The following is a 26,515-nucleotide window of genomic DNA, read 5'->3' on the forward strand; positions in this document are numbered from 1 at the left end:
TTTGTAGTAATAATAATTGCTAATACCCAAAATTTAATTTATACGGGCCTGGGAAGAAGATGTGTCTATTAATTAAAACTTATTTCAAATAATTCGAAATGGAGTACACAAAACGTTCGTCAAGGAAAGCACCACGTTGGAACGCTTTCAGCGTGTGTAGGTATTCCCCCTATCTCCTGTCCTCTGCTTCTTACGTCATCACCGTGTGGCAGCGTCCAATGGAGAGTTGCTCGTTAGCCAAATGGGCCATCGTAGGGCGTGCGACAGCGGATGACACATATTCGGCAGAGGCCTTCCTCATTAACGTCTCAAACTTTAATTTCGGAAGCTATTTCTGACCTTTTCCCTCGCTTCCGAAGAAAGAATGAAGAATGGGAGAGCAACTGCGGCCTTCGCAGGTATGGAATGAAACAATAAGCCATCCGGAATCAGGTGAGAGGGACGGAAATAGATTTGAAAGCATCCGTGAAATTTTCTTGGGGATTGGGAGACTCTTGGTATGATGAGAGGAGAGGAGAGAAGATTCTGTTTGTTTAAGTAGCTCGCTCTCACATCTACTCATAACATTTTCTGGAATTTTTAAGTTCACTTTATGCACATATAGGCTAATCGAGACTGTACATGCAGTTGTTAAAGGTCCAGGAATTTTAAATAAATTCAATTCAATTTCGGTCCAGAAGATTGATTGATTTGGTTAATTTTCTCTTTCGCCTTTGTACCACCTTTGGAGAAGCTGAGGATGAATAATGATATGATGAAATTGATGAATGGGCACTCACAAACATCCATGCCCAGTCCGGGATTCGAACCCGCGACCCCTGGCGTCGTTCCGTGATGTGCTAACCACTCCGCCAGGGGTGTCCAGCTCGGTCCAGGAGAGAAAATCAGCAAAGCGTAAATGGATTCTGGACGGTAAAGAACCTTTTTATCTGAAAAGTCAATTCGGTCCAGGAACCTTTTTTCTTTAAATCAGTTTAAATACGGTCCACGTTCCGCATTGAAATGAACAACACGCAACTTGGACCGAATTGAAATTGTGCGAGAAAGAAGGTTCCGGTACTGCAGGGGGACCCAATAGAACCCATTGGAATTTATGGGCTGCTGGACCTTTAACAACCCTGGTTTAAACTGAGATCCGAAACACTATGTGTCTCCACCGCGTATGAAACCCGGGATCCCTTGATCACAAGGCGACGACGTTATACAACACCACCATATCGGGGAGGAATTTACCCATATCTGACCGACATTCACACACACATTGGAGTGCATGGAGTAGCCTTTTTAAAGCCATTCATTGTACTTCCACCTACTACACCTTGGACTGCTTTATTGCAGACTATCGAAGCTCTGGTATAATCAATCCTCTGTAGGAGTGTTGTGTGTTTTCCATGAGTGTTTTTGAATGTCCTTTCATCAATTTCTACTCACCATACATTCTCATCGTTGCAATTCGCAAAAAGTAGCAAAAAAGCGACGTAATCAAATCAACCAATAAACACACACGTACACACTTATATAGAGTCACTCGGAGGAATACGTCCAACGTTTTTTGGCGGTTTATAGCTTCGCTAAATGAAGAAGTGTCGCAATGAAAAGGATGTCAAATGAAAGCTACATGCTTTGTTATTGTTACCTATACGTTTTATTACTGTAAGTCTCATAGCAAAAGAACCATAGAAAAATAAACAGATGAATGTCAATTTGGGTAAATCACCCCGTGTTCAGGGTAAAATACCACCCATTAGGGGTAAAATATACAAGAAATAATTGTTGTAATACTTGACATGACTACTTAAAGGAAAATAATACACAGCATTAACTGGAAGATTATTCGTAAACAGAACATCATTTGCACAGACAAGCGTAGCATTTCTCATAACATTTATTTTGAATTTACCATAGCTGCTTTTACTGTTTACATTTGTGAGAAACTGCATTGCACTTTGGACACATGGACCTGAATTTGGTTCATATTTCATGCATCCACATACTACAACGAATACACTGGATCCAGTCACATTGTGGTCCTTTCTTACCATAGTAATGCCATAGACATATTGTACTTAATTTCTGTGGGCATATCACCCCACAGCTACAAGCAGAAAATTGAATCACTGGGTTGGCAACTCTGAGCTCCATGCGGTAGTTTCACTCTGCAGATATGTTTCCCTGACTCTTGATTTTTACACAAAATATAATTCAGTCTCTTTCTCTCTTGGGGATATTATTGCACACTGTTAATACAGTAACGTACAAAAATTATTACCTCAAAATTGTCTTCTTACCTCATGAAATTAACCCTGAATGGCTTCAGATTCTTCTCAGAAGCTCCAAACCTGCTGCCTCGTCTCACCACGGAGGGCGCTTTCAAACAAGAGTCGCAGAGTTGCCATAACATTAACATTGCGCGAGATACGAGGGGGTGGGCATTTAACCCCGATGGATATATTTCCCCGAGTGACTCTATGTAACATTTCCGAGAATGTACGGTGGAGTTTTGCGAGGTTATTGGAAATGATAAGTTAAGCAGTCAATGGAAAAGTGTTTTATTTTTGTTTAGCAACAAAAATAATTTCCAAAGCAAGCAGAGATGATTAGGAACTATAAAAAATGCATTAACTAAAACACATTCTGAACAGAATTCCTACGCTAGTAAGTTTCAATATGCTCCACCTCGTGTGTATGTGCATAGACTCTGAGTTGTAGATCCTAAGAAAACAACATTCAAGATACTCGTATACCGTGTGTATCTTTCACAATACATTCTCGCAAATCCTGTATACACAAACACATACTCACACATACACAAGGCATGTCAAGCGGCTTTTTATTGGGTGACACATAGTCATTGCGTTCAGTTCCAATGCTGCTATTTTCTGGCTTTCGAAGAAGTCAGCGAAGAGTGTCAGTATGTTTGATAAGTACGTACATCTGTAACTTATATGTTAAAACTTGGGCAAATGCAGTCACAAGAGTGCCACACGCTCGACTGCCCACACCAGATGTTAGATGTGGCATAGAGACGGCACATGTCGTTTTTTCTCGAAATGTAGCTAGAAGCTACTGGTGTGTAATATCGTAAATGCAGCTGAGATTTTGAAACTCGACAAATTAAGAAATAAACCAAAACACGTCACTCAAGAAGTCTCTGTCAACAACTACAAAAACAGTCTGATGATAACAAGCTGGCTTTTTAGGTATAGTTTTTTTGGGGATTTCTCACGGGGATGAACCAACACTGAAAATTTGGCGTTCCCACCGGGATCGAACCCGGAACCGCTCCTCTCTCTCTCTCTATCTCTCGGTCTTCCATGTCCGTACTGGAAGTTAAGCTGTCAGGTCAAAAACCATCCCGATTGATTTGTGTCTTGTCGAAAATTGTGACCAGCGATTTAGAATTCAACACGGATCCTCTGATTTGAGTGAACTACAGGCCAAGAGCTCGTTTCCTAACATATTTAAGTGGTTCTTCGAACATAAACCGCTGCGGCACTCGTAGCTGAGCGAAGAGTGATACTTCCTCTCACACTTTGAAGCTTCCAATAAGCAAAGCCGCAGAAACTGTTTTTGACCTCGAGTAAAATTCTTAAATTAATGCGTTTCCGTGGGTTTCTTAGAACCTGTAAATTTACTCGCTTCTTCCTTGTGTAAGAACCACATATCGAATCCATTCGTAGAGAGGATGAGTGTACTGTGAGTGTCCTGTTCATGTTGGGTGTTTTTGTGCGTGTGCGTGTGCGTATGTGAATGTGTGTTTGTGTGTTTCTTATTTTGCGTCGCTCATGACTAATCGTTAGGATGACGAGTCAGACCTGGACCTGAAAGTAGAACATTCGGTCACGATATCATGAGTCGGCCACTCAATGCATTCGGTCACCAAGACACCTGTGTGTGTGTCTGTGTTCGTGTGTGGTGTGTGCGCTTGCGCGTTGACTGTTTAGTCGTATCGGAGAACAACGTTAGAACACATATCATTTACACATACGAACACAATTGAATTGAATTGAATTGAATTGTTGTTTTTAGTCAACTATATGCAAAGAGAGGCTAACCGGGACTGGACCTACAGTTTAAAGTGGGATCCAAACCATTGTGTAATGTGTCTTCACCGAGTATCGAACACAGGACCCCTTGATAGAGGAACCAAATTGACTCTGGGGAACATTCCTTGGGTCGCCGGAAGAAACAATCATCCAAAATCCAATATCAGATTATGAAATAATGCTCTGGTATAATTTTGAGTTAATTCTGCAAAGTTCCCCAAATAGTAGAGAATTTTCATAAACAAAGTGTAAAAATTGTGTGAATTAGTTCCCATCAAGCTATCCAGGCGGCAGCACAAATGCAATGTGTGTAGAATCTGCCAGAAGTATGTAAGCCCACCTCATTATGAAATTCCAACCTATGTTTTAGAGCCAGAAAACTATACGTAGATCGCATCAAAGGATCCCTGGTTCGGTACTCGGTAGAGGCTAAGAAATGAGAGGGTGTCCGAAATGAGATGCCGTGTCAGTTTCCCAGATTTTAAAATCTCGCTGTGCATGTGTGTGTGTGTGTATGTGTATTTGTGTGTGTGTGAGAGAGTAGAGCAGTGAATGGTCACTTCGTTGGAAGTCAACAAACAATGTATTTTTCCCCGGTGAAATGGGCAACATAACATTTTAATTGCACGGATGTAATTATATATCAATAGTTTAAATGTCCGGCTAAAAGAACGAATCTGGTCTTCGATAAACAAATTACTCGCATATTGCTCGTAAAATTATGATTACTGTTCAACTTAATCCTGGATCCCATTAAACTGCGGGTCCAGTCCCAATTAATCTGAGCATAAACAAACAAACAAAAATCTCTTCATTATTGTGGTTGGCATATAAATGCATCATGTATAATGTAGATGCAGCACAAAATAATAAAATATAATAAAGACATGCATTTCGCTTAATGACACACCATGAAAAGATCCAAAAACTTAATTCTTTTTCCAATTAAAGATCACTCTTGTGACATAGTAAATCTCTTACCGTTTAAGGTTGTGATAGTAATTTTGTGGCTGTTAGTTTACGTTATATGTGTGTGGCAGAGATAAACGCTATCGCGACACACGCAATACGCAATATGATCATTTCTACTGGGTTCACTCTCATAAACGAAATATCCCGCATGTGCAATTGGAGATTGAACCGAAAAATTTGATTGGATCAGCGAGTACAAACTGAAGATCAAATTGAATCAACAGTCATAACTTCACAATAGGGGTACCCACACGATGTTTGTTTCAAACAGATAGTATTCGTCATCGAAATTTTTGAGTATGCGGTGGACCTGCCGCACCTGTCAATTCGTGCTCTCTTGTTTTGGACTTGGCTTTGATATTTATTGCTGTCGGTTGCTGGTAGGGATGTACTACCACTAGGTCATGAAAATTTTAGCTTATGCATTTCTATTCCAGTATTAGTACATTCTGCCCAGTTATGTATCTGCTTATTCCTATTTCTTTTTCCGGGATAGTTTCCCTAGCGGTTTCTAGCAATCATTCTATTGTTTAGAAACAAATTAATCCAAATGTTTGTGAAGAGTGCAGGTTACGCTAGGTGTCTTGAGAAAGATGAGACATACAATACTCAAGAATTTAATTTACCGAGGCAAAACGTGTAAACGGAGTAATTTTACACTACCAGAAGACTTGTATGATAGTATACCATGAAGTGTGTGTAACCAACATTGGGTAAGAATAGTATAAATGAAAAGAGAAGCTGGTTGCCCCTTCAAAAATCCACACCTTAAAAACTGCAGCTAACTCACAAACTTATGTTAAGTTAAATGTAAGAGCTGATGTTCACAGTACTAGTCTAACTTAAATGAACATCCTTGCTATTTTTCTAATTTTACATTCAAAATTCAACAAATTTTAACTCTTAAATTTTTAAACATTAACAAATTGTAACCAATACAAATATGGGGGATTAACACACTCACACATGTACACAAAACAAAAAAATATATTTTATTTTCAATGTTTTGAAAGAGTACCGTGAGAAGCATTGAAAGATCCCCAAAGGAATAAGTATAATGTTTACTAAACGTAATTTCCAATTTTATTTATGTTGGATATAATTGTTTTTACCGTAGCTGTTAGGTATAGATCAGGATTATGAGGAATGCTTAATATATTTTGAGTTGAAGGTATACATTGATATCGCGCCCTCTACACTCCAACTTCTCTACAATTCAGAGCAGTAACTTGTTTTCAAAAAGAAAAGGGCAAAACAATGAGATAAAACACGCGAGTTCTCCATATAAACGAATGTATATTTCTAAGTTCTCCCACCGTGAAGAGATTATTTTCAGTGGCCGATGCCGCCTACGTGCTGCGTTCTGACTCACATAAGCTCTCTCTGCGCTCCACTTTGGCAAGATTCCTTCAGGTTGCGATCCGAGTTTCGGGGAGACGCGGCTGCTATACTTAGCAGCATCCCCGTACGCTCCGCACGTGGGGGCCTTGGTGTGGCGTGGCAGAACTCATTGGCTGGCCGAACAACAGCGAGGAAGCCGGGGCGATTTGCACTTTGGAAAAACCAGGTAAGCGTGCGTGAAAAACATCAAGTTTGATCTTTACCGAGATGGAAAAGTGATAATTGCAGTAGGATACGTGCCGATTGCTGTTTTGGTGGAAGTTTGGTCTTCGCGGACCCAGTTTTAGGTTCCCGTGCAACTCTATCAGGAAGTCGCCATTATTGGCTATTTTAGGAGACGTTCCGCGCGCTTCAAATTACGTCATTTTCTCCCCCCAGCCTTCTCCAGGTCGAATCCCCCCTCCTGTGGAATCAGCTGATGTTTACAGTTGTTGTGTTACAGTGGCGGAGTAATATGTAACCGCGATCGGTTACGAAAGTGAAGAATCTGCTTCGATTGATGTGTTCTTCCTCAACTCTCGCGAGCTCTTCCGAACGGGACATAGCTGGCATTCCACGGATTCTTCGCTGGTAGAGCCGAGGCGAAAGAAACCTTGTTGCTTTTTCTTGCAACGGTTCTTGATCCTCATCGTCCATTGCCCACTCTGGCGGTCACTGTGAGGTCATCCTTGTTGCCTGGATGACCTTCCACCATCATAACATGTGCAGAACATGTTACTTGTGCAGTGTTGGAAGTCATTCTCACGGACACCACGAACGCTTCTCCACAACAACCACATCCATTGCGACAGTCACTTGGATACAATTGTTCAATCTTTCTGTAATATCACCGTGTTCTTAAATCCCAAGAAACTAGAGGAAGTTCAAAATTACACACTTGTTTTTCTTTCGGAACCATTACTGTTGACAAACTAAGTTTTAGATTACCAAATAACTTGAAGAAGATATGCAATTCATACCAGCATCAATTTCATCATGTCATCACTCATCCTCATCGTCGCGATTAGCCACACGTGGTAGAAAAGAGACTTAAAATAACATAATTGAATCAATCAATCTTTGCGCTTGAACATCAAGAGAGTAATCAGAGATAAAAGCATCAATTATGAATAAATGCTCTCGGGTTATCGACCAGGTCAATTGGGGAATGGTTTCCAAGCTATCGAGAGCTAACTTCATCCTCATCTTCACTTCTACTCTGAAGATGAGAGTGACGTTAGCTCTCGAAAGCTTGTAAACCGTTACAGACCTGCTGAATAGCCCGATAGAAATTATTCATCATTCGTCGCCAGAAAAAAATCAAGGCTTATTTAAAAAATATCAATGTTTAGTGAACAAATAATAATGCATTTATTTACATGATACTAAGTACATATATATTAAAATAATTGGCACTGGTATCTTGTAATTATCATTGTTCAGGAATGGTTATTCATAGGACAACCATGGAACTTCCCAAAACGGATATTCTTATCACTTACTGAGATATCCTATGCTTTCTACACATTCTTCTGTCTTCACGTTCCACAAGATGGAGCCTAAAAATGTGCATTCCAGTGGATGGTGAAGAATGGCTATAGAGGAAATTTAGAGCGTGATTGAATACAGATTTATCTGATCAACTGACATATCTCTAAGAGGAACATCAATTTTATTACATGTGAAAGACTACTGGTGTTAAACTTGCATGTATATATACATTCGCATGGACGTTCCTGTATTGCTATGAAATATGAACTACATACCGGTACGTAATACTTACTAGGTACTTACTGCGATTATGCAAATCTACATTTTTAGTCTAATAAAAAAAAGAAAATATTAACTCAACCATAGCCACTGACGTATTTCTAACAATAGTATTTTTTGTATCATATTTGAACTTTAACGTTCAACGCCTAAAATTATTGTATTGAGAAATGCATTTGTAATTGCTTAAATATGACACTGACTTCAAATTCTGACTTTTCACTCTCCTGCTTCACTGTTTCCTTCAGATTACTGTAATGTAACACAAAGGGAAGGTTAACTTCAATTAACAGAAACATATTCAGTAATAATATAATATAGTATTTATGTATATAATTCCTTGGAATGTGTCATGTCAGTTACCGTAACTGTTTCAGGAACCAAATTAGTGTGCGTTTGTCCATCTGTGTCAAAAACTGCCAGGGCTAAAAAGGCAAAATATCGTGAACTGATATACACACCTATTTATACCTCAACATAATATAAAGCAACGCGATCTGGTCGTGAGAGACAACAATGAATCAAAAGTGATCAGCCCATATTTAAAAAAAATAGCTAATATTTTAAAATTGATGAAATATGCTCGTGTGACGTGTTACAAATTATTTTGATTGGTCCGTCAGTCCGTCTGTGGAGGCCAAATAATTGAGAGTCAACAACTGATATACTTTTAATGCTGAGATAACTCCTAAATCATTTCACAAAAATATGAAATTTTGTGAGTTGTAAGAACTTTAAATGGAGAGGGCCGTTCGTTCGTCCGCTCCAGTTAAAAATCAAACCAATTCGATTTCTCAGGAATTACTAATAGTGAAGAAAGAAAATTCACTCGACAGAAACAGCAACATAACACTAATCTAACGCGATAGAAATTATCTCGATCTAGTGTAATTAGTGTTGTCCACGGGACGAGACGGGACAGGCTTTTAAAAATTCGAGACGAGAAGAGATTGACCATGTGTCATGAGACAAACGAATATTTTCGAGACGAGACAGCATTTCCACGAGACGAGACAGGCCAAAGTCTCGTCTCGTGGGCAACACTAAGTGCAATCGCAAGGCAATTTTTGATATATGCTTACTTTCGACAGTTCAGAAGTAAATGTAAATGCAAAACTTTAAATAAATTCTACAAAATTTTCTGGATTGTTCCGTTCAACAATTGAACCAATCGTTATTTATTGATTTTTTTCGGAAACTACTTTGGATGAAAAGATATAATTTGTGGGAGGAAGGAGAAGCTATGAATATAGTAGGATATTTAACATATCGATCAATCTTTCAGTAGGAGTAAAAGAAAAGTGACAAAACAATTGGGATAATAGCGACCTATCCGCAAACAACAAAAGTAAAAATATATTTTTTTGGTAAAATGATAAGTTGCCTATATATGAATTCTACGAAATAGTTTGTAATGAAATCAGACCTAAATGTTGCCTCATTATGATTAAATTATCCTCATTAGCAGTTCGTTAAAAATTCTATAATGGGAATATGCGAATGTTGTCATAGTGTGGTTACATAGTTGATCTTAAATGCAGCTCTACTTTGCGGTACTATTTGGAGATACCCTTTGCAATACAAGAAGTTGTTCAGGGTATATAAAAGTGTCTTCATTCAATGATTCTAATTCCCTTTTGGTCTGCAAATATTGCCGGCTCCTGTGGCGGAGTGGTTAGCACATCGCGCTGCGACGCGGGGTCCCGGGTTCGAATCCGGGTCTTGGCATTCTGAGTGTCCATTCATTAATTTCATCATCATCATCATATCATCCCTCATTCCCATCTTCGCAAATTATCCAAAAGTGGCACAATAAGCGAAGTAAAATAAAGCAAATAAAAAAAATCAAATCGTCAGCAAATATTGATGTATTTTTAGTCAGCCTTTTTCAAGGCCCAATGAAAAGGAGGAAAGAACGTGGCATTGTTTTCATATATCATATGATATGAATTTGAATTTGAATCTAAAATTTTGGGTGCGTCAGCACTTAGGCTATTTTGCACCCGTCACATTATACAGGGGCCAGCCCCTTATCATTACAAATGACATGCATAACTAAACATCTTAAAATCTTCTGACTTCTGTTAAAAGCTCAGGCTCTAAACGGGCACTCAGCACACACAAGGACAAAAAACAGGACAACACACACGAAATTATACTGGCCATAGTGCCAATCACCAGATCCTCGTTAGTCTACAGCTCAGGGTGTACTACGTGGAAGTGAGGTTGACTTTTGGGGCCCTACGTGGAAGGTACCCCTTACACCCCATCCTATGATATGCAAGAACATGACGATGAACTAGGAAACTACCTTGTCATAAGACATTTTTTAGGAAAAAGCTTTATCACTGAATATTTTAACAATTTACATTATTTCAAATGTAAAGTTATATATAGGTCTACTTTCAACAAATAACTAACGCAATCTAACTAAGAAAGAATGCATTTAATCTTCTTCATCGAAACCTAGAGCTAAATGAAGAGTCATTTGAAACCTCATCTAAATCAAAATTGAAGGTCCAGGTTACCAAATACTGAGTATCGGCGTATAAGGCACACCCTGTTTTTCTGACCTATTTTTAAAGGAAAAAGTGAGTCTTATAGGCCGGTAAATACGCTAATCATCTTCACAAGGTTAATGTTTTGATTTTATTAATATACTCGTATATTATCAATGTACCAATTTTTGAAGAAGTAGAGATGTCTTAAGTATTTGAGAAGGTTTAAAATACTTAGATTAGGGTAAAAATTACTATTGTAAATATTGTAAATATATTGTATATAAGGTAAATATCTAAATGTTTTGAAAATAACTTAACTAAATATTGTACATCGAAACTTCTACTGTGTTATAACAATATTTCTATTTGCTTCTAGAGTAGGAATATACTACTATAATTGTTACTGTTAATTTTTAACTTCAACTACCACACAGAAAGAAAATGTTTGTACAAAATTAACAAATAATTTTCCAACTTGCAATCATGAATTAGTTTTGTAATTTGGAGTGTCTGCACAATGAGAGCAAAACTTCCAATTAGTAAAAACATGAAATCAAGTGCAAAGATTACAAGAAATAGTGTTACTGTATTAATATATATCTAAGGTCTTGTACATTTTGTGTATATTTGCATACAAACATGGATATTCTTGTACTAACAAGCATACATTCTTTCACAACTTTCTACATAACATAGTGTAACAAGAGTTATGTTGCATTATTATACCCCTACAATGGACAGAATAGCAAGAAATTTTAACTGAAGCATCCAGCTATACTAGAATCTAGTATTTCTTTCAGCCCACGAATTGATATTTTTGTATCTGCAATAGTTTGTGAGCAGTCAACATGTATCGAATGGTTCGAATGAGTGACAACAAAACTCAGATAGATGAATCATTCATGAATATTTTATCGAACAATAGTACGTAATAAGCCTTTCGGTACAACAAATTGCAAGACTTGCTTCTCTAGAGATATCAAATATTGGTTTATTATAACGTGATTCTAGCAAACAGACGATCACACTGAACAAGATGCTATCATTATGTTAGTATTGTGTATACCTTTCAGTGAGCAAAGTTTTATGTTTCGATCTCTAGCAGTTTCTGAGCAATTCATATGTATCGATAGGTTTCGATTGATCCAATTACAGATCACACCGAGAGTGAAATAAAAAATAATCCAATATGTAATGAGTTATTTTAAGTCCACTTTATGCACAGATAGGCTAATCGGTACTGGGTCTACAGTTTGAAGTGAGATCCGAACCACCGTGCAATGTGCATCTACCGGGTATCGAACCTGGGACCCGTTGATTACAAGGCGACGACGTTACCACTACGCCATCGGGTCAGGCAAATCCAATTCGTGTTCTCAAAATATTTTATTTCACCAAATTCCACATTTTAAGCTCGAAACTTCAGGATGTGTGAGCAACGTAAAGAAAGAAAAAAAAATCGATCTTTCATTTTCGATTGTTCTGCTCGAATAGATATAATTTGTAGTTCAATTAGCATTTGTAAAGTTCTAACTCCCAACCTCTAAAACTTTCTGAGATATGGACATGTCATGATATGAATTGATGGCTAGACACACGAATCGATCAGTAAAATGTATGATGGATGTAGCTATTATTTGATAGGTCTGTCAGACCAAATTTTGCATTTGTAGTCGAAGCAGTTTCTATAATACCGACAGGGGAAACGAATGGGCGGACAGACGGAAAGGACCTGTGCATTAAGGGTACTTTTTTACTTTTGCTGATTAGTAAAATAACCTAATTCAATCAATGCAACAGAATTTCGGATCTTTCCTTTGTTCCACAATTTTTGATCTGCTCCCTCCTCAAAAAATATCCTGATACGGACCTGCAGTAAGAAGTAAGGAAACAACACAAGTTTTTAAATGCATCCCACTTGTTTCGTGGCAGTTGGAGATGTTTTATTGTTAACTTATTGAAATCGGGGAGTGGAAGGTCAAGTGAAAGAAGAAAATACAATAGAATGTGATTTTTATTCAATAAAAGAATAAATGTCCAAGCAAGTTATCGTGATTTGCGTCAATATTTCACATGAGAAATACGACGATAATTTTTACTTTTTGGTAGGCACCCTTGGGCTGAGGGCCCATCCGCCTGTATGTTACCCTCCTGATTTCACGTATTCATTCAAATTATAACATTTAACCAGAATTATAACCATAGCGGAGTTTGAGCTTTTGCTTTGGGGGGGGGGGGGCAGACTCTGGGAGAAGCATATTATATTATAAACTAGGGGATATTCAATAACCCTCAGGTATTGAATATCCCCTAGTATATAACGGGTCCGGAGGCCTTCCCTCGGAAAAAAAACAACAACTTAACAGCACTGAGTTTTAGGTTTTTTAGATTTGAAAATATTAAATTTCCTCGCTTAAGTAAAGAAATATTAATTAGTATATTTGTTGTCAGTTTTAAATGAAGCAAAACAGTACGATTATTGCATTTTGCATTTCATATTTTTTTATTGATACAATACTCGTATTACTTTAAAAAAGTTACGGTACAATAGTAAGCTTCAGAAATTTTAGAAAAATTAAATTGAAAAGTTCTTTTGATGCCTCAGCAGTAACTGTTGACCCAACACAAAGTCATTTTACGTTTTTCTTTGTTCAAACTGTACACATCAATGAAATCGTCTAAGACCCGTTATTGCGGCGCAATTACCGCACATGCCATCATACCAAACGTCAAGATTTGCGGTATGGCTTCATAACAAAAATGTAGTAACTGAACTTAATCATGTGTTATTTTTTAGTCTTTTTAAGTTGGGAGGGGGGAAGGCCCTCCCTGGCCCCTCCAGAACTCCGCCTATGATTATAACCAGATAAATACAGAACGTTTCAATTTCATTGCCCACAAAAATTGACTTTTCCATCTATTTTTTTCACTTCCATTTATTACATTTTTCGTATTATCTCCATAGGAAGCGAGGCCCCGGGCGATCACCCACTTCGCCCACCCCTTGCTACGCCACTGCACAAATATGCATGATTACTAAAATAAATTGGTACCGGCGAACAACCATTTGTTTGTTGACTATTTATTGTTGATTACCCGTTTGCATGTATTTTCCTAAAAGATTCATGTAATTCTTTTTGTGTTTCTATTCCAGGTTCGAAGCCATGGAGGAGGCAGAGGAGACCCGGTTACAAGGGTCCAGGAAGGCTGACCGGTGGCAATTCCTACTCGAGTCCTGCCTCTGGAGCGACTGTGATTTCCTGGTTGGCTGCGAGCATGACCAAAGGGTAAAGTATCAAAGCGAGCGATTGCAATTAAAATTATGGTTGCATCAGTATTTGCACCCTTCCAGGGTTATTAACAAGTGACACGGCAGCCGACCTTGTTATGTGATCGACTTTCGATCCCGCATTTCATTTTCAAACTATGGCCTTTCGTTTTGAGTGCCTACTCGTCAATCCTCAACGTCGCGATCAACCAAAATTTGCAAGAAATACAATCATACTACTAGTTCTACTAATGCATATCTTCCTCTTAGGTTGAGTAACTCTCCTATCCTAGAAAAGTGACGAAAGTGAGTTAGTTCGACGATTAGACGTAACGGAAATTTCATTGCTGAGGGAGTGGTTAATCATATACCTCGTATTGAGGTTGGAGGTTGGAAGTGAATAAACAAACCAAATGTCGAGGAAAGTTACGATTACGAGTATGTTAGAGTTGTCTGCAAGTAACTGAATGCACTATAAACAATTATAACACCATTAAGCCTTGTTTCCATGATATGAAAAACTCAATATGCTGACCAAGGCAGAAATTTATTTTACTATAAAACATAAACTAAACGTAACGTTTCAACCTTCTAGCAAGGTCTTCTTCAGACTCTCCACCAAGTAAAAATGAAAGAAGGAAAACAGGACGATATATATACACAAAAGAAGAAGACACAATGAAGTGGAATGGGGGACTGAAGATAAACAAAAAATGGAAGAAGGTGTTAGAAAGAGTGGAAAGGACAAGAGAGAAAGAGGAGAGAAGAAGGAAGAAGAATGAAGAAAGAGAGGAAAAAGAGCGTGAGATAAAGAGTCCAACCACCTTTCAGATGGAAGAAAATGTTTAGCTAAATCGCCTGTCAGGTGAAAGTACAGTTGACAAGGGAAGGCCACCTTCTGGAATGTTCCAGGAAAACAACTTTCTAATAGTCTTGTGTCTGGAGGGGAGTAATTTTTGTGTATATATATCGTCCTGTTTCATTTTTACTTGGTGTAGAGTCTGAAGAAGACCTTGCTAGAAGGTTGAAACGTTACGTTTAGTTTATGTTTTATAATAAAATACATTTCTGCCTTGGTCAGCATATTGAGTTTTTCACTATAAACAAGTCATTTGATAGCTTTTAACATTGCTATTTCCATACAGAATCGAGAGTTAACCATTTGCAGTTGTAAAATTAATCATATTACTTTCGTTATCTTCTGCAGTTGATAGCTAATTGCGTGACTAGTTGGCGAAGCTATAGAGCGAGCAAGAGGGCACGAGACAGGCGCTGAGACGAGGTGACGTCAGACTCATTAGGATCCACGCCACGCGATTGGAGATTTCGGAAGTTGTGACTCGCTTTCAAACTGAAAAGAGTTGTTCCGAAAATAATCGGACTATACTCCTATGGGAAGAATAACGGTGTTTGCAACAAAAATCAAAACACGACGATAATGAAAGGAAATAAATTAATCTGTTATGCACCTTGTTAACATCAAGGAAGGAGAAAAAGTTATTGGAATTTAGGGTCGAATACCAAGCAGCTTATAATAGCTCATCGGAACACGGGTTTAGCTAAATGTGGGACACAGCCTGTGGAGATGACAAGAGACGGGAGCATATCTGGGGCGCACAGCCCGTTGGGCCACAACGTCAACACAGACATTCTCTTGCTCTGCTCCCCGATTATTATTCGAGCGTGGATACAGGCTTTTCTCCTCGGCGGATTTAATTTCCTAAGTTGATGACTCTTCGAGAAAATCTTGGAAAGCAAACAGTGTTTGAGTTGGAAGATGTCCAGTTTCCCGGAAAGGAGTGGGAGGCAGGAAGAAAACGGGGTTCAAAAAAGAATAAAGAACTACCACGTTATCAACATCCTTCACGCCGTCATAATTTATCATAAAATAACATAAATCTTCTCCCTAATACATTAGAGCCGACATTCTAGATGGTCCCTTAATTCGTCGCTGCAAAACTAATTGGGAAATGATTTTCTCATGCTGTCTCGTCACTCCCTACTTCCAGATCCAAACTTCGAACTAGCATGCAACCGTCAGTATGCAGATGATACTGCAGCCTAGACCTGCTCTTTTTTTCATTTCGGCTAAAATTAGTTCCCGTGAATCGGCGCCAGGATTCAATAGCGGATTTTCCGTAAATACGGACACCAGCCAGATCCCCGCCATATCATAATGCTCTGTGTTCGAAAACATCCAAAATATTTGTTAGGTCTTTTTGAAGTCCTGCCAAGTAGTCCACCATAATAGTGTGGCCAGGAATTTCAGAAGATAAACATTATTTTGAATTCTCTGTACTGACTTGTGGAAGTGCATGGTCTTGTCACTTTCTTGAGAAGGCTATGTTTGACTGAGTGATTGTTAGTATCAATAGATACCGAGCGCCATAATTCTGAGCCAAAGCTAAAAATACCAAAGTATTTGAACAGAATGCTCCAGAAATAAATTTGAAATCACGACGCAGGACGGAAGTTGAAAATTCCTTTGGATACTGCAGACTGACGAAGTTCAGTAACAGAATATATTATTCTTGGATTGAATCTTGCGGAAGACTTAATGATCAATTATCATAAGGGTTCCGTAGTAGTTATTATGTGTATTATAGGTAATTATTTTGTTAGTTCTGTTCCATTGTTATCATGTAGCTCGGTGGCTGGTCGTGAAGCGTGAGATTGTTCAAGATGTAACTAGACATAAGAACCGACTATTGGGGGAGTGGAGCTATATATTACACGCATACATGTACAGAGTGATTCAGAAGTGATGCTCTGAGTCAACACGAGTCTGCAAATTAACCTTTTGCGAGTTCGATAGAGGTTATATCAATGTATTGTTACGATCCGTTTCTGATGAGGTTACTGATACCCATGCTCTTCGTTCCCTGTTCTCCTTACACACTTGTCCGCTAGGTGACGCTCAAGTTTGACTCTTTGTTTACAATACATCAGTGGCGGATGGTAACAATACACACATCCTTCATTTACTCGCAAAAGGTTCTTGGAAACCAATGTTCACTGCTATCTTTTTACTTCTCCTAACGTGTACTTTCACCCTTGCAGTTTGTACCATCACTTCTGAATCACTCTGCTCTGCATATATTATTTGGAGTGGGCAGATAAACATATACTGTATCACCTAACAATAAGATATGAGTTGTAAGTGAAATCTTGTAGGGTGTTGTAATTATTACTCAGAAAAGGGTATGCGTGAAATTCATTCACCACTAGTAGTTTGTTCATGTCGAAAAATTTTCAATTGCAGGTATTTAAAGCTCACAGGCTACCTCTATCCGTGGCTAGTCCTGTGTTCGAGTCTATGTTCCATGGAAACCTGAAGGAGATGGAGACCATAGTAGTTCCTGATGTGACGCCGGACGCCTTCGAGTTGCTTCTCATGTAAGTTAGAGTGTTTGCCTCATTTAATTGCATTTTCCACCCTTCCTTCATTAGGGATAATTCTCTGTGAATAATTAATAACAAACCTTACCGCAAGTGATAATAAGTTTAGTTAACTTTTCATGCTTTATGCATGTGTTCCATTCTGCACATTTTACAAATCTCCGTGTCAAAGTGGTTAGAACAACGCGCAACATACAACGCCCCGGGTTCGAATCGCGGTCTGGAAATGGGTGTTCTTTGTGAGTTTCTTCATCAATTTCATCATATCACTCATCCTCATTGTGGCAATTAGACAAAATGGCAGAAAGGTAACCAAAATCAAATCATATTCTACACATTATGTTGCTAATATTATTTAGGAACAGATATTATGAAACGACGGTAATAATTGATTCAGGGGGAGTTCAATATACAATTTTCACCCGTGCAAGGTAGATTTTTGGTGTCCCCTTCTGTCCAACGAGCCATCACTCCAACTATCTACTCTGGTCTCCCTTCTTTCATCTTCTTCCAATAAATAAAACATGACCATCTTATATAATATAATATAATATAATATATAGGCTTAGTTTTTAAATACTGTAAGTGCTACTGTTAAATAACACGTTCATTTAGGTATGTGTTTATTTATTTATATAAATTTTTATATGATTATGAAGCAGTTTCTTCAATTAATTCTTGTCTACACAAATCCAACTCTCTTTTAAACAAATACAGTAAAACCTCGTTAATCCGGACCCCGATAAGCCGGAGTTCGCTTAATCCGGACAGACAAAAGACAAAAAATGCAAGGTTTTAAATGTGGCTAGAAGACAAGAGAACTTCCCAAAGAAAAGGCAGTCAACCACTGATGAAATTCTGTTTCCGCAGACTTTGTACTATACCGTATAGTGTATTTAGGCCTATTCCCTTTAAATACGCGATAAAAACGTGTTTTGTTGCTATGAACGGAACGGAGTTTTAATTCACGTTCTACTGTACTTTTAGGTTATTTCAGTTAATCCGGACTTTCGTTAAACCGGTCAACTTATCCTCGCCATTAGTCCGGATCAACGAGGTTTTACTGTATCAACGTTTATAAGGTTTGGGCGCTACTCAAGGTTTTGGTTCCCCCGAGGCGGCGCCTCGGACAGAAGCTAGGCAGGCCCTTAAGATGCCCCTGCATAGATCAGATGTTTAAGAATCCAATCGTACGTGTACAATTAGGATGGATATTCTTTTCTCTGCATACAGTCCAATTAGTTGATAGAATAACATAAAGTTCAGTCGGTCCATTTCACATCACCAAACAACATAAAATTTTAATATTGCTGAAAAATATTCTTACCTTAGGTGAATTGATGTGTTACCTCTTCGATACCGTATGACATACTCTATAATGGATAGAAATACATGTTGACTGCTTAATGTGTAAAGCAGGATGTTCTGCTTATGTCAGTCAGCAATTGAAATCAGGTATAAAATTTTGTAATGCCACTTCATTGAATTACCACTGTCCTGCCTGTTAAGCTACTCAATGTAGTAAAAGAGAAAAACGGAGGAAAGATAAACAAGAGGACGTGTTGCTCTTGGTGACGAGAATGAAAATGGGTTGAGATTACCTTAAACGAGTCTAGAAATCGAGTTCACAATAACACAACACAAATTATACATTAGAAAGGTTACAAACTCACCTACCGTGGTTGAAGAAATGTCTAGATAAGAAAATGCATCAAATTTAATTTATGCATTTGAAATGCATCATTTGAGTTTGTCGTCGTTGGCTTCTTCATTCATCGTTGACCAATACTTCCGATCTGATGCATTTAACATATACCAAATCAATCACTCAATCAATCGTTGTTAAATATTTGAAGAAAGTTTTCTGAAACATCAAATTGAAATATATAGCATTATTTGCTGCATTTCAAAGTAAAAACATTCTAAAAAAAACAGGATAGACTAATTATATTTTAATAATTGAAAATAACTTAGTTTTGTTTGTAAGCAAGCTTTAAAATATACGAGGTGTGGCTAGAAAAAACCGGACTGTTGCTACAAAATCTTATATTGGTCATTTTGTACAATACGAACATTATCTCCTTCAAAGTACTCCTCTGCAGTATCGATACACCGCTCCATACGAATCTTCCATTGCTGGAAGCAGTGCTGGAAGCAGTGCTGGAAATCATTTTCTGAAACCATATTCATGACCTTCGTCGCTTTTGTTTACACAGGTTCTACGGTCGTAAATCTGGTTCCTTTCAGTGCTGATTTGGCCTTTGGGAATACAAAAAGGTCGCACGGAGCGAAATCCGGCGAATAGAGTGTATGTTCAAACACTGGGATATCATACTTGGCCAAAAAAGCCTTGACTGACAATGCCGTCTGGGCAGGAGCATTGTCCTGATGAAGAATCCATGACTTTCTTTTCCACAAATCAGGTCGTCATCTTCTTACTCGCTCACGATGGGTCGTTAGCACCGTAATGAAATAATGTTGGTTGACAGTTTGACCTTTGGGTACCCAATTCGAATCAATTCACCGACGTGTGCAATGTTTGATTCCGTTTTTGACGTGCAAGGCCGTCCAGGATGCGAGTCGTCCGCGATCACTTCTCGTCCCTCTTTAAACATTTGAAGCCACTCAAACACTTGAGTGCGTGATAAACACTCATCTCCGTACTTCAACAAAACGTAAGTTTCTGTGGCGGATTTTCCGAGTCTCATAAGAAACTTCACATTGATCCGCTGTTCCACTTTCACACAACATTTTTCCGACGGAGCACAGATGTACGGTTCACTTCGTCTACAAGCTACATCAGAACTGAGCGCCGCTCACCCTGGGCAATCACACAGTCGATAGGCAGGATATCATGTTATACACTTATGTACCGCTTGACCTTGACGCGCTTGCCGTTTGTCGACAGGATCATCAATCCGGTTTTTTTTTCTAGCCACACCTCGTACATGTTAACTACTTAATGTGTAAAGCAGGATGTGCTAATGTCAGTCAGCAATTGAAATCTGGTACAACATTTTGTAATGCCACTTCATTGAATTACCACTGTCCTGCCTGTTAAGCTACTCAATGTAGTAAAAGAGAAAAACGGCGCAAAGATAAACAAGAGGACGTATTGTTCTTGGTGACGAGAAAGAAAATGGGGTGAGATTACCCTAAACAAGTCTAGAAATCGAGTTCAACAATAACACAACACAAATTATACATTACAAACTCACCTACCGTGGTTGAAGAAATGTCTTCCTTTGGAGTATTACCCCGGAAAAAGGTATAACTGCTTCAGAGAATAAGATTAGGGGTATCTCGGACTCAAGCACACACAGATAAGAAAATGCATCAAATTTAATTTATGCATTTGAAATGCATCATTTGAGTTTGTCGTCGTTGGCTTCTTCATTCATCGTTGACCAATACTTCCGATCTGACGCATTTAAAATATACCAAATCAATCACTCAATCAATCGTTGTTAAATATTTGAAGAAAGTTTTCTGAAACATCAAATTGAAATATATAGCATTATTTGCTGCATTTCAAAGGAAAAACATTCTAAGAAAACAGGATAGACTAATTATATTTTAATAACTGGAAATAACTTAGTTTTGTTTGTAAGTAAGGTTTAAAATATATATTTTGGTGAGTGGAGTAATAAGATACAAACAATATTTATAAAAAATCAGATGCATTTTGGTGCATATTCAACATGTGACATTTGCTTGAGGCTGATGCATGTGCTTTTCTGTGTGCAGCGTTTTTCTATTGTTAAAGAGGAAGGACACGTACAATATGATATGTTCTCGGATGGTATCATGGGAACCAGTCAAGTGGAACTTTTGTACACAATTTGATATCACTAACTCGTTGCCATGTAGTAAATGCGAAGGAATTCCAAAGAATTTATGAATTTATTGGTTCATGATAATTCTATTATACCTACCGTAAACACGTTTCCGTAAAGAACTGACTTGTTGAACACTTGCATGACAAACAACCATGCTCCACAATTACGTAGAGCAAACATTAATAACTTTTGGTCGATGCACGTGATCTATTACTGCTGCAGTTACCAATGAAAGATGTAGGAAACCTTAGAGCCCTCTGTGTCTGTAGATGAAAGTTCCTTTGCTACGCAGAGTTGATATGTCATAACAAATATATATCCCCATCTTCTACGATGCCAGGATGATTTCGCAGAGGTGACTTTTCGCGGAGTCGCTAATATTTTAATAGGCTTTTCGGGCGAATGTTCCCGCCGAGGGAACCGAAGCAGACGGTGGAACTTGTAAACACGTTCAAAAATAGTCCCGTTCGGCGGCTGTAGAGAGAGAGAGAGAGCAAGTGAACGAAAGTGACCGGAGCTTTTTTTTATCAGCAGAAACGAAAGCGGAAGCAAGGGGGGGGGGGGCCTGCGTGTCCCGACAAATCGTCCCTTGGCACCCTTGTGACCCTCATTCTTCTCGTAAGAAAAAAAAAGGGTATGCGGAAGGATTGAGACTAAACTGTTGGAATAATATATGAGTTTGTTTCTTCTTTCTGCAAGGCACTATTACATCAGTTCAGTGGTATCTTACCTTACTCTGGACGCAACACAATGTTCATGTGTATTTAACTATAGAGTGGGTATGATGTAGTGAAGAGATTTGGGATAGAAAACTGTTACGTAGTTCTGCTGGACGATTTTCCCGCAGACAACGCGTGGTGGTTCCAACATGACGGAGCTCCTCCACATTCCAGCTTCACAGCGCACATCTCATTAGATTTGCAAGCGAGGTTAAATAATAATAAAAAAACTCTCTAGCTTTGAGGGAAGGGGAGGTTGTATTCAGGTGAAAATAGCAAATGCTTATTGTTATTAACCAGAAGAAAATCTTTACATTTATTACATACAAATCTGCAATATTGTATTGCTAAGTGCTGGATCTTGAATTGTAACTTTTCACTCTTCGTTTGCAACAAGTACAAGGTGGCGCAAAACTCATCACCTGACTTTCTTAGCCTATAGCTTGGGTTTTAAATTAAACAATGTAGGTTTTCTTGTGTTAAACTTTTATTGATACTTGTAAGTTTTATGTCCTCAATTTTTAAAGATAACATCCAATAAATGACCACCATTCGAATTGATGCAAATTTGGGCTCTTTGCATTGCGTTTTCCATGGTGTTGGAAAGAATCTGCGGGGAAATGTTTTAAATTTCATGCTGAATATTGTCTTTTAGTTGCTGTAACGTCTCTGGTTTATTCACATAAACCAATAACTTCAATTTTCCCCCAAGGAAAATATCTGGAGCGGTAAAATCGGGGGACCTGGCGGGCCATGGTAAGTCACCAAAAAGGGATATTACTCTGCCCGGAAAAGTGTCACGCAAAATTGTCACAATTTTTCCACGTTCTTGTGGGGTATACTTATTCATTTTCGCACACAATAAATTTCGTGAGTATCTTCTATTTAACTGACAAAACACTACTGATATAAACAACAAGATGTCAAAATAAAGGTCAGTTCAAATAGGATGATGACTTTTGCGCCAGCCTTTATTATTAGTTATGCATTTGGATGGCTTTATGGAACCAACATTTAAATTAACGCATATTCCAAAAGCCTTGAAAGTGCAAATGTCAGGACGAAAAGCCTAGTAAAGGTGTTGGTTATCCTGTCCTGTAAACTTCCTTCAGGAAATGTATTAACATATTGGCCAACAATAACAAATACAATATTTAGATATTTCTTGATAGCAAGATGGTCACATGCTGACAGTTTCACATTTGTCGTATGCGTGTTGTCATGGATAATACTGATACTACAGAGCATTCCCTGACATTCGCTACGAGACTCGGCGGCAAGCTGCCCGGCATCAGCGCTTGTCTTTCCCGGTGAACGGGTCAGCGACAGTCGCTAGAGTCGGCTATTAAAATTACAGTTTTCATATTGTGTAGTAACCTTGACTACAGAAGGTGTTGAAAATGATGTCCCTCTGCTGCAACACATTCCTGGCATTTCGGAAGGAAATTGGCATTTACACGTGCAAGTTCGTCTACTGTAATTCTCCCGATTTTTCGTACAATACTCTCTTTTAACTCACGGATGGTGTGCGGATTGTCTTTGTATACTTTATTTCCCCATTTTTCTTTCCACTTTTATTCAGAACTGACCCTGTTACTCTAAACTTTTTTACGAGGTTTAATATAAGCGACTGTCGCGGACCGATACTCTGGTTTACTGTAAAAAAAATCCCTGCTCCCCTCTCCCCCAGTGAATAAGCGCCGTGCCCCTAGGTCTCCTGGCCTAACATCGCGGGCATTTACCTACTCATCAAAGCACTCGGATTGTATGCTTGTGCCTGGATCGCTTCGCTGTTGATTTGTGTAAGAAAGTATGTGAATGCGAATCCTGCCATTGAGGACGAAAAATGATTGAGGTCCTGCCCGGTAGGACCTAAATATGTAACCGTATTTGTAGGTTAACACTTACAATCCCTCTGGAATGGATTATATCACTATAGAGCTAAGTTCACCCTCGATTTTCTTACGAGGTGTAAAGAAAATACAGGCACTTACTATTAACTGTAACGATATATATGCTCGTATAATATATGTACGTATATGTACACACAACACGTAATTACACTTTCCTGCACTCCTGGCTAGGGAAACCCGACCACTGTAATGTTCCTATGATAATCAATTACATATCGCTACGCTTCACTGAAATGCCAGGAATGAAAGGTAGCCACGTTAGGCTAACGGTATCCATAATTGTCCACGACGGTTTTCGGCTGTTGCCTAAGTGGCTTCTCCACGAACCCTGAAAACTGCAGAGTGTAAAGATGGCGCTAATAGGACACCGCGCTCAGAATGAATTAACCAATGGGAGTGCAGGTTTCTTAAAGCATTATATATACACACAAAATAAACATTTGAAGTTATACAGAAACAAATGAATAGCAAAATGAGCAACAGAACGGTCTGTTATATTCAAACTTAAAGATATATAAAAGAAAGATAAATCGTGGTTAGTTTCTAGAGACAAATCTCCAACAGTATGGTATATATACTTTTCTATATACTGTTGATACCTATTACAAGTTCATGGTCATCATTGCGAGCAGTTGCTTCACTGAGTTAGACGATTGTCGTACATTCATGATTTATGCAGAATATCAGTTGACAAGAATGAGCCAATGTGGTCTACATTTGTAGACTTCAACAGACGATTGTTCCATATTGTATTTTATTTAGCCGTAAGCAACTATTAAAATGCTAAGAGGGAAGCCGAAATTAGAATAATATTAATGATGAGCTAAAATAAACGTACATGATTCTAAGTCACGTCATCATATCAATTAAGTCATTTATGCTTGTATAGGAGATCTATTTGATATTCCCTGAAATTGTATGATAACATTCCCTTTCGATATAATTATTCTTGCTCAGTTTCCTTGGGTGTTGGAGTAACTACATAATATGTACATCGCTTCCTATTGATAACACTTCATTCATGACATATGGGGGAGGAATAATGAGTTCTATCTTTGAAATGAGCAAGGGATGCCATTTGTTGACGTATCTGATTTGATAGGTTATTGACTCATTCGAATGTTGTGCAAACGTGAGTCTATTATTGTGCTAAAACGTTTTCCGTGAAAGGGTTTAAAAACCATTGACGTCATTTCACATATTATTGCGAAAATTAATTGTGATAGGTCACAGAGACACCGAATTTTCCTGATGTGTGCCTGATGGTGTCGCTGTCATACTTCTGGTGTGCGTTACACCTTCAAATTAAAAAGTATTTAATATTCACATTTCCGTTACGGAATCGAAATAAATAAGATTCCGATAATATGCACCAGAATCTATACATTTTCATGTTATTTTTTTTTCATTCAATTTACCTATTATTTTTTGACAAGTTCGGTCGATTTGATTTTGGATTGGCCATGTACCTTTCTGACCCTCCCTTGTAGCCGTACTGGTTTTGTTTAATTACTTTTAATATAACACGTTTACATGTTAAAAGGTAGAAGAAAATACATTGAATTTCTGGCACAGTCCACGTGCTGTACCAATATGCATGCTAAATACAAATGTTTTACACTTTACTGCATTTTTTAATTACATATGCTCTATTTTGTAGGTGTAAGTACGTTGGGGGTAAAGAAACCAATGTGCAGAATATATTGTTGGCCCATATGTAGAGTTTTTACAAGCAGTTATCTAGAGAGTAAGTAATAGCAATTAAGTAACAGTTAACAGGATTCAATCAGGTGTCTGTTACATGCTTTTTCTTTCGCTTCTTGCTATCCATGTGCATGTCTAACAATCTGGTTTGCATTGCAGATTCATATATACAGACAAATTGAAGCTGGAATGCGTCCTCCAGGCTTTGGAACTTTACCGGGCGGCGCACAAATACATGATAGAAGAGCTCGTCGAGATCTGCTCCAGGTTCCTCTCCAGCAACATCACGCCCCACTACACATGGCCGGTCCTTCAATACGCCACGATGTACGATGACAAAATGCTCATGGATGCTGCCATGGAGGTAAGTTGATTCAGGTTTCCCCTTTTATGTTTATCTGTCTTTCATTCCATAGATTCTCGCTATTTTTCCGATGTCATAGAATGTGTCTTCTTCCTTACTCTCTCTCCTTTGATTATTTTACTATTTATTCTCTCCTGTTTTGACTTATTATCTTCTCTATTCTCTTTTTTTTTATTTCGCCTTTTCTCTCTCTCTTTCTTTAATGAGCTTTCATTTTTGTCTTACTCTCTCTTTCTCACTGTAGCCTTTTTTTCTTCCTCTCTTTGCTTCTTTCTCGTCCACCCTCTCACTCATTTGCTACGTTTATAGCTGTCCCTTTTTCGTACTCTCTATATATCTAAATATAATTCTATTCTTTCTCCCTTTGTCTGTTTATCTTAAATATTTCTATTTCAAGACATCGCACAATTTTCAACGTAATACAGAACAAATCCACGACTTTTGCGACACCGTCGTATGCGACACTAGCATTTCTGCCATCATATGCGACACTGTATGGAAAATATATTCCATGACAGTTGCGACACAAAATGTAAATAGCTTCCCGTCATACTTTATCCAGGCTTAGGGCTGGCAGCATCATGGAAGCTGGTGTTTTTTTTTAAAACCTTTATTAGTTTTCCTTCACACTGACATCATG

The 26,515-nt window shown here is 38.3% G+C and overlaps 1 protein-coding gene across 1 annotated transcript in view; it reads left to right on the forward strand.

Annotated features, from left to right (window-relative positions):
- The first annotated feature begins 371 nt into the window (after positions 1–371).
- The window catches only part of LOC145988453 (uncharacterized), a 34,913-nt gene continuing 8,769 nt past the window's right edge, over positions 372–26,515 (forward strand). Inside the window, exons 1-5 of the mRNA XM_083123334.1 lie at positions 372–398; positions 6,422–6,585; positions 13,824–13,956; positions 17,200–17,333; positions 25,671–25,875. Coding sequence (XP_082979460.1) covers positions 372–398; positions 6,422–6,585; positions 13,824–13,956; positions 17,200–17,333; positions 25,671–25,875 — 663 coding nt within the window. The remainder of the gene's footprint in view (positions 399–6,421; positions 6,586–13,823; positions 13,957–17,199; positions 17,334–25,670; positions 25,876–26,515) is intronic.

Source organism: Lepisma saccharinum, chromosome 1, assembly GCF_977018435.1.
Source record: "Lepisma saccharinum chromosome 1, izLepSacc3.1, whole genome shotgun sequence".
In the NCBI taxonomy this organism is placed as follows: Eukaryota; Metazoa; Arthropoda; class Insecta; order Zygentoma; family Lepismatidae; genus Lepisma; species Lepisma saccharinum.